At 39.1% G+C, this 14509-nt stretch overlaps 1 protein-coding gene across 1 annotated transcript in view; it reads left to right on the forward strand.

Moving 5' to 3' along the window:
- The window catches only part of SPATA16 (spermatogenesis associated 16), a 279989-nt gene that overhangs the window by 112239 nt on the left and 153241 nt on the right, over positions 1-14509 (forward strand). Inside the window, exon 3 of the mRNA XM_049867466.1 lies at positions 8425-8514. Within this exon, the coding sequence (XP_049723423.1) occupies positions 8425-8514 (90 nt within the window). The remainder of the gene's footprint in view (positions 1-8424; positions 8515-14509) is intronic.

Raw genomic sequence — 14509 nt, forward strand, 5'->3', positions numbered from 1 at the left:
GTACTGTCTCCCTCCTGATGTTGGTCCAGAGGCATGAGAGCATTCATAGCCCCTTGCAAGCTGGGCAGGGATGTCAGGTGGAGAGTGGTATGGGCTTGCCTCCCACCATCCAGCAGCTGATTGAGTGGAGGAGGCGAGGGGTTATAAGGGCCCAGTGTGGTATTGGACTTGAACACCAGGGACACTCTAGCCGTGGCAGTGTGGCGGCGGCTTGCAGGAAGTGGGGTGGCCTATGGGGCTAGGTGGGAGTAGAAAGAAAAGAGAGAGAAGGAAAAAAGGGTATCTAGTGAGTGGGGCTGGGCAGACCTGGGGGACAGCTGGGAAGGGAGGAGGTGCCATATGAGGCTAGGTGGAAGTTAGAAAGAAAGAAAAAAGTTAAATAAATAGCAGCTTGGTGGGGGCTGGTGGGTGGGGTTGGGGCAAACCTAAGGAGTGGTGGGTCAGTGTGTTGGTGGCACTTTATCTGTGACATCATTGCATGGGCCAGCAGGAAGGGAAGAGGTGGCATACAGGACTAGGTGGGAGAGAGAAAGGAAAGTTAGAAAGGAAAAAAAAGTGGCACAGTAAGAGCTGCCTGTGGGATGGGATGGACCTAGGGTGGTGGTGGGCTGGGGGCCCTCTAGCTACAGTGGCACATTGGCACAGTGGGGGCTGGCAAAAGAGGGGGAGGTGGTGTATGAGGCTAGGTGGGAGAAGAATGTAAAGAAAGAAGATGAAGCAAAAAATGAAATGGTGGCACAGCAGGAGCTGGTGGGTGGGGGTGCAGTGGACCTGGCACAGTGGCAGACCAGTGGCTCTCTAGCCATGGTGGTGCAGCAGGAGCCGATGGGCAGGGAGGAGGTAGCATACGGGGTTAGGTGGAAGGGAGAATGAAAAGGAAGAAAGGGAAAAAAAGAAAAAAATCATGCAGTGACAGCTAGCAGGTTGGAGTGAGGCAGACCGGAGGAAGCAGTGGACCAGTGGCTCTCTAGCCATGGGAGCATGGCAGGGGCCAGGAAAGAGAAAGGTAGGGTACAGGGCTAGGCGAAAGGGAGAAAGAAAAAAAAAAGCCACAGGGCAGAAAGGGGTGAGGTGGGGCTGGGGGGAGGGGAGCTCATATTGTGGACCCTGGTCGTGGGGGTCGCCAGGATGGCATGGTTCTTGCTTCTACTGACCAAAAGGGTGAGGGATTAGAAAGTGTGTTTCTCTGTTTACCAGGTATTCTGTCTCCTGTTCGGAGCTCCATGAAGTTGCCTTCCCATACCCCCATCCAGGGTCGTTGCTAGCTGTGTTTCAAAGATGGCGACGCTTATGCCGTGTTAGTTTGCAAGAGACCTCTACTCCATGTCTCTCCGCATTCTCTGTTTTTATCAGTTTCTTCTTCCATTCAGTTGTAATCTAGTTCTTTATCCATTCGTTTGATGCTTAGGGTTTCAGTTTTACGTAGTTTTTCGGGTCTTTGCTGAACATTTGTCTAGGGTGCCTGTTGACTCCACATCCTCACTAATCTTTATATATATCAAAAGCGGAAATTGAAAACTACGCTTTGGAAATCAAATAATATTATCTTAAATAATTCTTCAGGCCAAAAGGAATTAAAATTTATAATTAGAAATTAGGGGGAAAAGTATGACAATCAAAAATACCCTATACTTAAAGAATTTGTTCAAAGCTAAAATCAGTAAAAATTTCATAACTATAAATGTCTTTATTTAAGAAGATAACATAAGCATAAATGCATTAAATATTAAATTGAGAATGAGAAAAGGAATAAATACAGGGAAAAAAGTGCATTAATAAATATAAAAACAGAAATGAATGAATTGAAAAGCAGAATGAACAGTACAATTAATAGCTAAATCTAATACAAAAATCACAGTAAAATTTTAAAAAATTCTTACTTTTATGTTTCTCCATAGATTTTTGTCCTTGATTTTATAGCTTTTTTTGCTATTAACTTTCTTAATCCCTGACTTTAATATTCTATTATTTTTTATGTATACCAGAAGGATGCTTACTTGTATTTTACTGACTACGCAAAAGCTTTCAACTATGTCTACTGTGTGGAGCGTAACAAATTATGGATAACATTGTGAAGAATGTTAATTCTAGAACACTTAATTGTGCACATGAGGAACCTGTACATAGATCAAGAAGCAATCATTTGGACAGAACAAGGGAATACTGCATGATTTAAGTTCAGAAATGTTGTGTGTCAGTGCTGTATCCTTTCATCATACCTATTCAATCTGTATGCTGAGCAAATGATCCGAGAAGCTGGACTATATGAAGAAGAACAGGCCATGAGGATTGGAGGAAGATTATTAACACCCTGCATTATGCAGGTGACACAACCTTGCTTGCTGGAAGTAAAGAGAACTTGAAGGACTTACTGATGAAGATCAAAGACCACAGCTTTCAGTCTGGATTACACCTCAACATAAAGAAAACAAAAATCCTCACAACTGGACCAATAAGCAACATCATGATAAAAGGAGAAAAGATTAAAGTTGTCAAGGATTTCATTTTTCTTGGATTCACCATTAATACCCACGGAAGCAGCAGTCAGGAAATCAAAAGATGCATTGCATTGGGCAAATCTGCTGCAAAAAATCTCGTTAAAGTGTTGAAAAGCAAAGATGTCACCTTGAAGACTAAGGTGCCCCTGACCCAAGCCATGGTATTTTCACTTGTATCATATGCATGCAAAAGCAGGACAATGAATAAGGAAGACTGAAGAGGAGTTGATGCCTTTGAATTGTAGTGCTGGTGAAGAATATTGAATATACCATGGACTGCCAAAAGCAAGTACAAATTTGTCTTGTTAGAAGTACAACCAGAATGCTCCTTAGAAGCAAGGGTGGTGAGATTATGTCTTACATACTTTGGACATGTCAGGAGGGATCAGTCCCTGGAAAATGACTTGGTGCTTGGTAAAGTAGAGAGTCAGTGGAAAAGAGGGAGACTCTCAATGAGATGAATTGACACAGTGGCTGCAACAATGGGCTCAAGCATAACAATGATTGTGAGCACAGTGCAGGACCGGGCAGTGTTTTGTTCTGTGGTAGGTAGGGTCGGGTCGCTATGAGTTGGAACCCACTTGAAGGCACCTAACAACAACAACAATGATACTTTCTTTTTGAGTTAAAAATTAGTACACTGCATTAGTAGAAAAGGTCAAAGAACAAAGTCCGTATGATCATTTTGATCAATCCAAAGAGCATTTGAAAAAATAAAATATTTATTTCTGATAATAACTCTTGAAAAAATTAAAAAAGTCTAATTTTTTCTCTAATTGATTCATAATCGTAATTATCAGTGAAATATTAAAGCATGTCTGGGTCACTTCTCTTATTTACTTTCTTGTACTTTAAATTGTAACCTATACAGTAAAAGAGAAAAAAAGACATAAATATTGAAAAGCAGAGACAAACATTATTTGCAGATGATATAGAAAAAAAATTAAATCAATGAGCTTTTAAGTCATAAGGATAAAAATATATTTTTTAAATAAATATCCTAAATGCTAGCAATAAAAAGTTAGAAAAATGTCATTCTTAATATGAATACACATCAAAAAAAAAAAAAATCCATTGCCCTCAAGTTGGTTTGGACTCATAGCGACCCTATGGGACAGAGTAGAACTGCCCCACAGGGTTTCCAAGGAGCGACTGGTGGATTTGAACTGCCAGCCTTTTGGTTAGCAGCCATAGCTCACCATACCTCTTAACAACTGCACCACCAGGCCTAAATCTACATAAAAACTTCTAAATCTTTAATATGCATACAAATCACCTGAGAACCCTGTTAAAACGCAGATTCTGATTCAGTAGGTCTGGGGTAAGGATCAATATTGTACAATTCTAATAAACTCCCAGTTGCTGCCGATCATACTTTTAGCAAGGTATATATGTATCCTAGACAACCCTATGGGGCAGTTCTACTCTGTTACATGGGGCTGTTGTAAGTCAAAAATCAACTCAACAGCACCTAATAACAACGTATATATATATATATATATATATAATACATATATATATGCACACAGATTCATATGTATATAGTTTTAAAACTTAAAAAATTAATAAGATCTCTATTTTTTAAAAGGTGAAAGGTTAAAATATTACTGGGACACAGAAAAGAATATTTGAATAAAGAAACATCACATTCCTGCATGGGAAGACAATAGTATAAAATGTCTATTCTTCCTAAATTTAATCTAATACTTTTAGTTTAACTTCAGTGAAAACCACCAAATGATGTTTTTTGCAACTTAAAAAAAAAAAAAAAGATTTTAAAGTTGATCAGGAAGAATAAATGTGCCATACCAGCTATTAAATTTTTTTGCAAAGAGGATAGATCTAGCAGTTTTTCCCCTTCCAGAAATTAAAATGTATTTTGCAACGATAACTTAAAAAAGTTGTTTCTGCCACAGGAACAGAGAGATGAAAAGCATGGACTAGAAAGTCCAGTCATAGACCCAACTGTGCATATGGATTTAGTATAAAAGATGGCTTGTCAAATCAATGAAAGAAAGAGAAATTATTTGACAAGTGAATTAGGACAGCTAAAATAATCACTAAAATAAACATAAACTCAATATTCTGACCTTATAGCACCGCAGCCTTAGGACTTAATGAAATAAGCAAACACTCACAGTGAACACACACAAATTATGTGAACTTTAATATAAAAGATAAATTTTAAATCATCCACAAAAAAGTCATCTATATGCACAAGACATGCCACATATAAAAAATTGATGAAGAAAATAAACTTGTATGTATTAAAATATATATTATTTTACACGATCCCATTCACTTAGGACAGAGAGAGTCAATCAAGTGAGCAACATTCCTGTTACTAACACTAACTCCATTTCTCTGATAAAAAAATTCAATGACTTCTATAATTTATTCTAACATGATTCTTGTTGTTTCCTGAAAACCCTATCAACATAACTAAATCAGTTATTTCCTCCCTGACAAAATCAGACCAATCAGCACAGAGACCTTCTCTTTCTGAATATAATTGTCCTTTTTCCCCCCATATGGTTCCAGTCATGGAAACCCTGGTGGCGTAGTGGTTAAGAGCTACGGCTGCTAACCAAAAGCTTGGCAGTTTGAATCCACCGGGAGCTCCTTGGAAACCCTGTGGGGCAGTCCTACTCTGTCCTATAGGGTCGCTATGAGTCAGAATCAACTCAATGGCAATGGGGTTTTTATAGTTCCAGTCAGATGGTCAATTTTGGCCCTAGACTACCTCCTACAGCTCTGGAAATGTTATCAAAGGCTAAATAATTTTTAAAAGACAAATAAATACTTCCTCTACAAGTTGTACACACCAAAAGCTATTTCTGAATAGTCATTTCAGAAAACATAAGATTAACAAAACATAAACACTAGGCTTTATAAACACCATTAACATGTTCTTGACAGATACCTAATAGGGCATATTATAGGACATGCTGAATGCTGCAATAATTACGAGTCAAGAAAAATAGATTGTTAAATATAATATCCCAAATTTCTAAATATCCTTTTACAGTTACACCTCAACTTCTCAGGGTAGAGACAGTGCATGGATCTTCTTTGGGTTTCTCTTATGAAACTGTGACTCACATGGTTCAGTGCAGGGTGGTGTTATGATTAAAAGAACCCAGTTCAGTCTAATGGTAATGATTTTCAAACCCATGTCCTCCACTTATGTTTCATCAACACCATAATGATGACTCATAATCACAAGCAATTTTTTTTTAATATATTCTTTTTAAGGCCACACTGAAACATTTCCCACAGTGCCTACCTCATCAGCTGTCACTCCCCACGAAATATCTTCTCCTCCACCGGAATCTCAAGCCAATTTGGGACCCCTTCCTTCCCGTCCTCCCTCGCTTGATTCTGTGTATAAATTGACTAAACCTCTTTTGCTAAACTTTTCCCTCGCCACTTTTCCTGCCCACTGCACCCCATCCTTCTTTCTTGCTCTGGTAGAGCAAGATTTGTCTTGAAGAATACCTCAGCAAAGCTAGAACGCTACATCGTGGGCAAATAAAGCTAAAAATATCCATTCAGTAAAGATTTTGTCCCATCACATTTGTAGGCACATACTAAACATGCTGAGTCCTGGTGATGTGCAGTGGTTAAGGGCTCAGCTGCTAACCAAAAGGTTGGCAGTTCACATGCACCAGCTGCTGCATGGAAACCCTATGGGGAAGTTCTACTCTGTCCTCTCTAGGGTCACTATGAGTCAGAATCAACTCAACGACAGTGGGTTGGGTTTTTTTGTTTGTTTTTGGTTTTTTTACTAAACATGCAGAAGTAAATAAATGATTACAAAATAAGTGAGGAAAATTAACCATGAAGTAGATGAAAAAATACAGGTCAAAGAGTTGGAAGATCCAGGCCTTAGGCAGAGCTCTGGTCTTAATCACTCCGCTCTACTTATACAGGGTTAGTTTTAGAAGGATAAAATACAAAAACATACTCTGTAGATGCTCATTTTCTGAAGACAACTACTGGATAGAGAATGAACCCATGTGATAGTTTTTAAATTTCTAATATTTTAATCAGAAATTACCAAAGCAAATAATCTGTGTTCTTGGAGGATTAATGTATTCATTTCTACAAATTATTAACAATTATTAACTCAGACCCCGCTAATTCAGAAATCATCTTGGAGAGGCAGTAAGACGTAGCAAACAGTTAAGTGCTTGGCTACTAACTGGAATACTGGCAGTTCTGATTTACCCAGAGGCTTCTCAGAAAAACAGGCCTGGTGATCTACTTCCGAAAAATCACAGCTACCGAAAACCCTGTGGAGCACTGTTCTACACTTACATGCATGGGGTCATGATGAGTCACAGCTGACTCAGCAACTGTTTGTTTTTTTTCTAAGGTGTAATACAAAACACTGAGGCTGAAGATAGGAAACATGACACACTTAAAACAGCTCTTTAACTAATTACGTAATTGTGTATGATTTTAGAAAGTTCCCTTAACCTCTCTGGTTTCTGTTCACATGCTTTAAAGTTTGGAAGTTGAACTAAATTATACAATCAATCCATTTCATATCTAGAATTCTATGATTTCCACATGGCCCAAATAGATGTTCTATTTCCATTTTGTTCTTTCTATAAGCAACTTTTCTGAGAATGGAATTATTTTAGTATGCATGATTTTTTTTTTTTAATCTGGAGTTCATAAATAGCCCTAAGTGGTCACATGATTTCTCTAAATTTGAACAACTCTTTTTATGTGCATTTTTCTGAACAGAGGTACATAGCTTTCATCTGATTCTCTAAAAGCTCTGCGAACCCCTCAAAAAAGATTAAGAATTATTGACTTCAATAATGAACTAATTTCAGGTGATTCTCATCAACTTGTGAAAACAGGCTCACTGTATCCCACATCAATAATTCTCACTATATATTCTGTTAGTACAATCTATATTTCAAACTTTCACTAACGGCCATCTCTTCATTCAGTAATGAGGCATAAACTGTATCTATCTAGGTCACCTCATTATATCAAATGCCTTGAGCAGTGCTAGCCATAATAGGTTCTCAGTGAAGGAAAGAAGGGACATGTCTACCAGTTCATGAAGAAGGTAGCAGGGGAGTGATCATTGTCTTCTCAGATGGGCTTGACTTGCCTCCAGAATCCTGTGAGACGATGAGGTGAAGGAAGAGAGAGCAGTTAAAGATAAATCAATCATCTACAAGAGTCACTCTTGTTCCAACGGATACAATGAATAAGATTTGCTGAAGCCGCAAGTACAAAAACTGCATAAACCAAAAAGTCATAATTAATTTTGCCAAAGATCACAGAATTCTAGAGTTGAAAAAAAACCTTGTAATGTTTAGTCCAGCCTTGTAATTTCAATCAAGAGAAAACAGAGGCTTAATTGAATAAGGGACTTAACCAAAAGTGGCAACATCAAGATTAGCACGCTTTACCAATTTCCACTACAATATCCACCTAGAGTAAGACACAGACCCTAATTACAGGATTCAAATGAACATGGCAGTCAAATTCCAGTTCATTCCTACTAGCTAAAATTCAGCAACAACTTTACCCTTCATTATAGGAGACATACCATAAATAGCGTAATATTTTTACTCAACCTATAAACATAAGCAAATAAAATAGCACCATGACTTATATGCAGTATAACTTAGGTTCAAATTCTTTCCAGCCCTTTCCTTATCTGTAAAAAATATCAAATGCTATGAAAAAGAAAATTACTTTTATGTTGCAAGCTTAATTAGCTTTTCAATAACTCTTGTTTATTTGTCTGACAATTACTGGAAGGGGCTTCATTCATGAGTACCTTTCAAAATACATAGTATATAAAGTTGAATGCATGTGATTTCATTCCTATACACTTCTGGTAATTGTCTTTTAAAAACCTAATAACACTTGCATTTCCTTTATCTTTTAACAGGAGCATTGTTTTAAACCCAGCCTATTTCCGAAATCATCTGCGTCAGGCAACAGTGTTTAGATGTCTGGAAAGATATTCAGAAGCTGCCCGGTATGTTTGTTATAGCATTGCTGAAGATTTATTTCAAGTTAAATTAATTTTATTCTCAGCTTCTGGTAATAGCATAATACAGCTCTCCATTTCTCTCATGGAATATGATTTTACCAGAATTATTGTCTTATAAACGTCAAACCAACAATTATTGACTATCTTTTTCTTTAATTAAAGCCATTCCTTGTTCATAGCTCTTAGCAAAATTCAAACTTTCCAGCCATGAGGTCACTGACAATGATGGGAAAACTTCCATGGGAGATTAGAAATGGACTTGACCTCTTGCTCTTGAATAAGTTCCTGGTCCTGGTTGTAATAAGACAATTCTCCTGCAACTATCTGTTTCTTGAGCTCTGGAAATGAAATCCAATCACATGGAAAAGATCCCAGCAGTCTATTTCTAGGGGAGATGCCATCGGTTAGATAACATCATTCCCCTCTATCTCCAACGTACAGATACATGCTGTTTCTTACAACCCCCTTTATCACCACAAGAATTTAGCATGAAAATGTGGATGGTTTCTAAATGTATTCCAGGCACAACTCCTAAGGAGAAATCTGGAGTAATAGAGATGGAAGGCCTAGGTTCTCTCTAGAACATTTACGAATAATTCTTTGCTTGAGTTTGGAAGCGGGAGTTTAAGCAAGTAATAGAATGGAACCATAAAATTGACACCTTAAGTTGATATTAATTCCATTCTTGAAAGATGGAGTCTTTGGGTGGTGCAAACTGTTTGAGGCTCAACTACTAACCTAAAGTTTAGTGGTTCAACCCCCCCCCCAGCAGTGCTTTGGAAGAAAGGCCTGGTGGTCTGCTTCTGTAAAGTTTAGGGCCAAAAAGAAAAAAAAAAAAACCCTACGGAGCAGCTCTACTCTGTAACATATGGGGTCACCATAAGTCAGAACTGACTCCATGGCAATGGGCTTGGTTGTTGGTTTGTCTTTTAAGATGGCCCTAAGAGTTCCCTGAACTCTATGAAATGATGTATGTAGAATGCAAAGTTAACTCTAATCACTCTCATTTTGCAGTCAAACATCCAATATGTCACAGGTCCTATTTCCCTGTGCCAATGCCCACTTTTAAAAATCTATCAATCTGTTTTTTGCATTCCATTTTCTCCTACACTGTTTTTTCCAGTGTTTTATCTAATGCACTCACATATGACTTCTTAACATTTTAATTACTCCACTGAATTCTCCCTGTGGTTCACTTTCTGCCCACACACTTTTCCTAATTGTGTCAATGAGAGGGAATTTAAAAGATGATAGTAAGCTTCCTTCTGCCCCACACTTCAATGACCGGGTTTTTATAACGGCCACCAGGTACCAATGAAGCCAACAGGTTCAGCATAAACAGGTAACAGCTACCTGCAAAATAGCTTTCCTTAAGAGGTGCTTTGTTAATGTGCCTGCTGAATCCAATCAAAATAGCAATCGGAAATGCCTAGATGCAATTCCAGAACTAAACTGCAGCTAGGAAAAAGCTGCCAGCCCTGTGATGGAGTCAGCTAGCACAGAACGAAACACTGCCCAGTCCTGCGCCATCCTTACAATCGTTGTTATGCTTGAGCTCATTGTTGCAGCCACTGTGTCAATCCACCTCCGTGAGGGTCTTCCTCTTCTCCACTGACCCTGTACTCTGCCAAGTGTAATGTCCTTCTCCAGGGACTGATCCCTCCTGACAACATGTCCAAAGTATGTAAGACGCAGTCTCGCCATCCTTACTTCTAAGAAGCATTCTGGTTGTACTTCTTCTAAGACAGATTTGTTCGTTCTTTTGGCAGTCCATGGTATATTCAATATTCTTCGCCAACATCACAATTCAAAGGCGTCAACTCTTCTTCTGTCTTCCTTATTCAGTGTCCAGCTTTCGCATGCATATGATGCGATTGAAAGTACCATGGCTTGGGTCAGGTGCACCTTAGTCTTCAGGGTGACATCTTTGCTCTTCAACACTTTGAAGAGGTCCTTTACAGCAGATTTGCCCAATGCAATGCATCTTTTGATTTCTTGACTGCTGCTTCCATGGCTGTTGATTGTGGATCCAAGTAAAATGAAATCCTTGACAACTTCAATCTTTTCTCCGTTTATCATGATGTTGCTCATTGGTCCAGTTGTGAGGATTTTTGTTTTCTTTATGTTGAGGTGTAATCCATACTGAAGGCTGTGGTCTTTGATCTTCATTAGTGAGTGCTTTAAGTCCTCTTCACTTTCAGCAAGCAAGGTTGTGTCATCTGCATAACGCACGTTGTTAATGAGTCTTCCTCCAATCTTGATGCCCCGTCCAGCTTCTCGGATTATTTGTTCAGCATACAGATGAAATAGGTATGGTGAAAGAATACAACCCTGACGCACACCTTTCCTGACTTTAAGCCAATCAATATCCCCTTGTTCTATCCGAACAACTGCCTCTTGATCTGTGTAAAGGTTCCTCATGAGCACAATTAAGTGTACTGGAATTCCCAGTGTTATCCGTAGTTAAATGCCTTTGCATAATCAATAAAACACAGGTAAACATCCTTCTGGTATTCTCTGCTTTCAGCCAGGATCCATCTGACATCAGCAATGATATCCCTGGTTCCACGCCCACTTCTGAAACTGGCCTGAATTTCTGGCAGTTCCCTGTCAATATACTGCTGCAGCCATTTTTGAATGATCTTCAGCAGAATTTTGCTTGTGTGTGATATTAATGATACTGTTCTATAATTTCCACATTCAGTTGGATCACCTTTCTTGGGAATAGGCATAAATATGGATCTCTTCCAATCAGTTGGCCAGGAAGCTGTCTTCCGTATTTCTTGGCATAGAGGAGTGAGCACCTCCAGCTCTGCATCTGTTTGTTGAAACATCTCAATTCATATGCCATCAATTCCCTGAGCCTTGTTTTTCGCCAATGCCTTCAGAACAGCTTGGACTTCTTCCTTCAGTACCATCGGTTCCTGATCATATGCCACCTTTTGAAGTGGTTGAATATCAACTAATTCTTTTTGGTATAATGACTCTGTGTATTCCTTCCATCTTCTTTTGATGCTTCCTGCATCATTTAATATTTTCCCCCATGGAATCCTTCACTATTGCAACTCAAGGCTTAAATTTTTTCTTCAGTTCTTTCAGCTTGAGAAACGCCGAGCATGTTCTTCCCTTTTGGTTTTCCATCTCCAGCTCTTTCCACATGTCATTATAATACTTTATTTTGTCTTCTTGAGAGGCCCTTTGAAATCCTCTGTTCAGTTCTTTTACTTCATCAATTCTTCCTTTTGTTTTAGCTGCTCGACGCTCAAGAGCAAGTTTCAGAGTCTCCTCTGACATCCATCTTGGTCTTTTCTTTCTTTCCTGTCTTTTCAGTGACCTCTTGCTTTCTTCATGGGTGATGTCCTTGATGTCATTCCACAACTCGTCTGGTCTGCGGTCACTAGCGTTCAATGCATCAAATCTATTCTTGAGATGGTCTCTAAATTCAGGTGGAATATACTCAAGGTCATATTTTGGCTCTCTTGGACCTGCTCTGATTTTCTTCAGTTTCAGCTTGAACTTGCATATGAGCAATTGATGGTCTGTTCCACAGTCGGCCCCTGGCCTTGTTCCGACTGATGATATTGAGCTTTTCCATCATCTCTTTCCACGAATTTAGTCAATTTGATTTCTGTGTGTTCCATCTGGTGAGGTCCATGTGTATAGTCACCGTTTATGTTGGTGAAAGAAGGTATTTGCAATGAAGAAGTCGTTGGTCTTGCAAAATTCTATCATTCGATCTCCAGCATTGCTTCTATCACCAAGGCCATATTTTCCAACTACTGGTCCTTCTTCCTTGTTTCCAACTTTTGCATTCCAATCGCCAGTAATTATCAATGCATCTTGATTGCATGTTCAGTCAATTTCAGACTGTAGCAGCTGATAAAAATCTTCTATTTCTTCATCTTTGGCCCTAGTGGTTGGTGTGTAAATTCGAATAATAGTCGTATTAACTGGTCTTCCTTGTAGGCATATGGATATTATCCTATCACTGACAGCGCTGTACTTCAGGATAGATCTTGATAAATTCTTTTTGACGATGAATGCAATACCATTCCTCTTTGAGTTGTCATTCCCGGCATAGTAGACTATATGACTGTCCGATTCAAAATGGCCAATACCAGTCCATTTCAGCTCACTAATGCCTAGGATATCGATGGTTATATGTTCCATTTCATTTTTGATGATTTCCAATTTTCCTAGATTCATACTTCGTACATTCCAGGTTCCAATTATTAATGGATGTTTGCACCTGCTTCTTCTCATTTTGAGTCATGCCACATCATCAAATGAAGGTCCTGGAAGCTTTACTCCATCCACGTCATTAAGGTCGACTGTACTTTGAGGAGGCAGCTCTTCCCCAGTCATCTTTTGAGTGCCTTCCAACCTGGGGGGCTCATCTTCCAGCACTATATCAGACAATGTTCTGCTGCTATTCATAAGGTTTTCACTGGCTCATGCTTTTCAGAAGTAGACTGCCGGGTCCTTCTTCCTCGTCTGTCTTAGTCTGGAAGCTCAGCTGAAACCTGTCCTCCATGGGTGACCCTGCTGGTATCTGAATACTGGTGGCATAGCTTCCAGCATCACAGCAACGCACAAGCCCCCACAGTACAACAAACTGACAGACACGTGGCGGAAAGCCAAAACAATAGTTTAGCTTAACTAGTAAAAAAAAAAAAAAAAATAGTTTAAAAAAAATAAACAATAGTTTAGCTTAACTAGTAAAAAATATCTGCCTTAAGCATTATGCTCTTTTAAGAACAATCTATAATGGATCAAAGAAACAACTCAAATGATTAGATAGGAACCTTAGCGGGCAATGAGTTTATGTTAATGGGGGAGGAACAACTCAGAAAAGGATGGTGAGAATGGTTGCACGACTCAAAAAATGTAGTCAATGTCACTGAATTATACATGTAGGAACAGTTGAATTGTGTATGTTTTGCTGTGTATATTCTCAGCAACAACAACAAAATAAAATACAAACTCCTCTGAAAAATTAACACATCAAGATGATTTCCTTTAGTATGCCAAATAGTCATGTTTCTGAGATTGATAGGCACTTGCTGTTGTTGTGGTTAGTTGTCTTCGAGTCTGACTTATGGTGACCCCATGTGTGCAGAGTAGAACTGTGCTCCATAGAATTTTCAAGGCTGCTACCTTTTGGAAGCAGATTGCCAGGCATATCTTTCAAGGCACCTCTGTGTGGCTACGAACTGCCAACCTTTCGACTAAGTCAAGCACTTACCCATTTGTACCATTCAGGAACTCCTGAGAGGCACCTACCATATCCAAAAGAATGCCCTTATTATATGACTTAACCCATTAACCCATTTCTATGGAGTCCATTGTGACTCACAGCGACCCTATAGGACAGAGTAGAACTGCCCATGGGGTTTCCAAGAGTGGCTGGTGGATTCACACTGCCAATATTTTGGTTAGCAGCCATAGCACTTTACCACTGGGCCATCAGGGCTCCTTATACTACTTAAAAATAAAAACAAACCCATTGCCGTTGGATCGATTCCAACTCATAGCGACCCGTAGGAAGTCCTGAAGTCACAATTGTCAAGGAAGTGGATCAGCTTCTATCTAATTTAACTCATTGCTGTCAAGTCAATTTCAACTCATAGCGACCCTAAAGGACAGAGTAGAACTTCCCCATAGAGTTTCCAAGGAGAGCCTGGTGGATCCAAACTGCCAACCTTTTGGTTAGCAGTTGCAGCTCTTAACCACTATGCCATAAGCGTTTCCATATAATCTAAGTTAGAGTATTTAAAACCAGCCCCTGAAAATTGGAACATCTAACATTTTCTGGGAATCTCTGGGTGATGCAAACAGTTAACATGCTCAGCCACTAACTGAAAAGTTGGAGGTTTGGGTTCATCCAAGTCACCTCAGAAAAAAAAAGACCTGGCACTCTATTTTTGAAAAACCAGCCATTGAAAACCCTCTGGAGCACATTTCTACTCATATACAGTGG

The sequence above is a fragment of the Elephas maximus genome, chromosome 23 (genome assembly GCF_024166365.1).
Source record: "Elephas maximus indicus isolate mEleMax1 chromosome 23, mEleMax1 primary haplotype, whole genome shotgun sequence".
NCBI lineage: Eukaryota > Metazoa > Chordata > Mammalia > Proboscidea > Elephantidae > Elephas > Elephas maximus.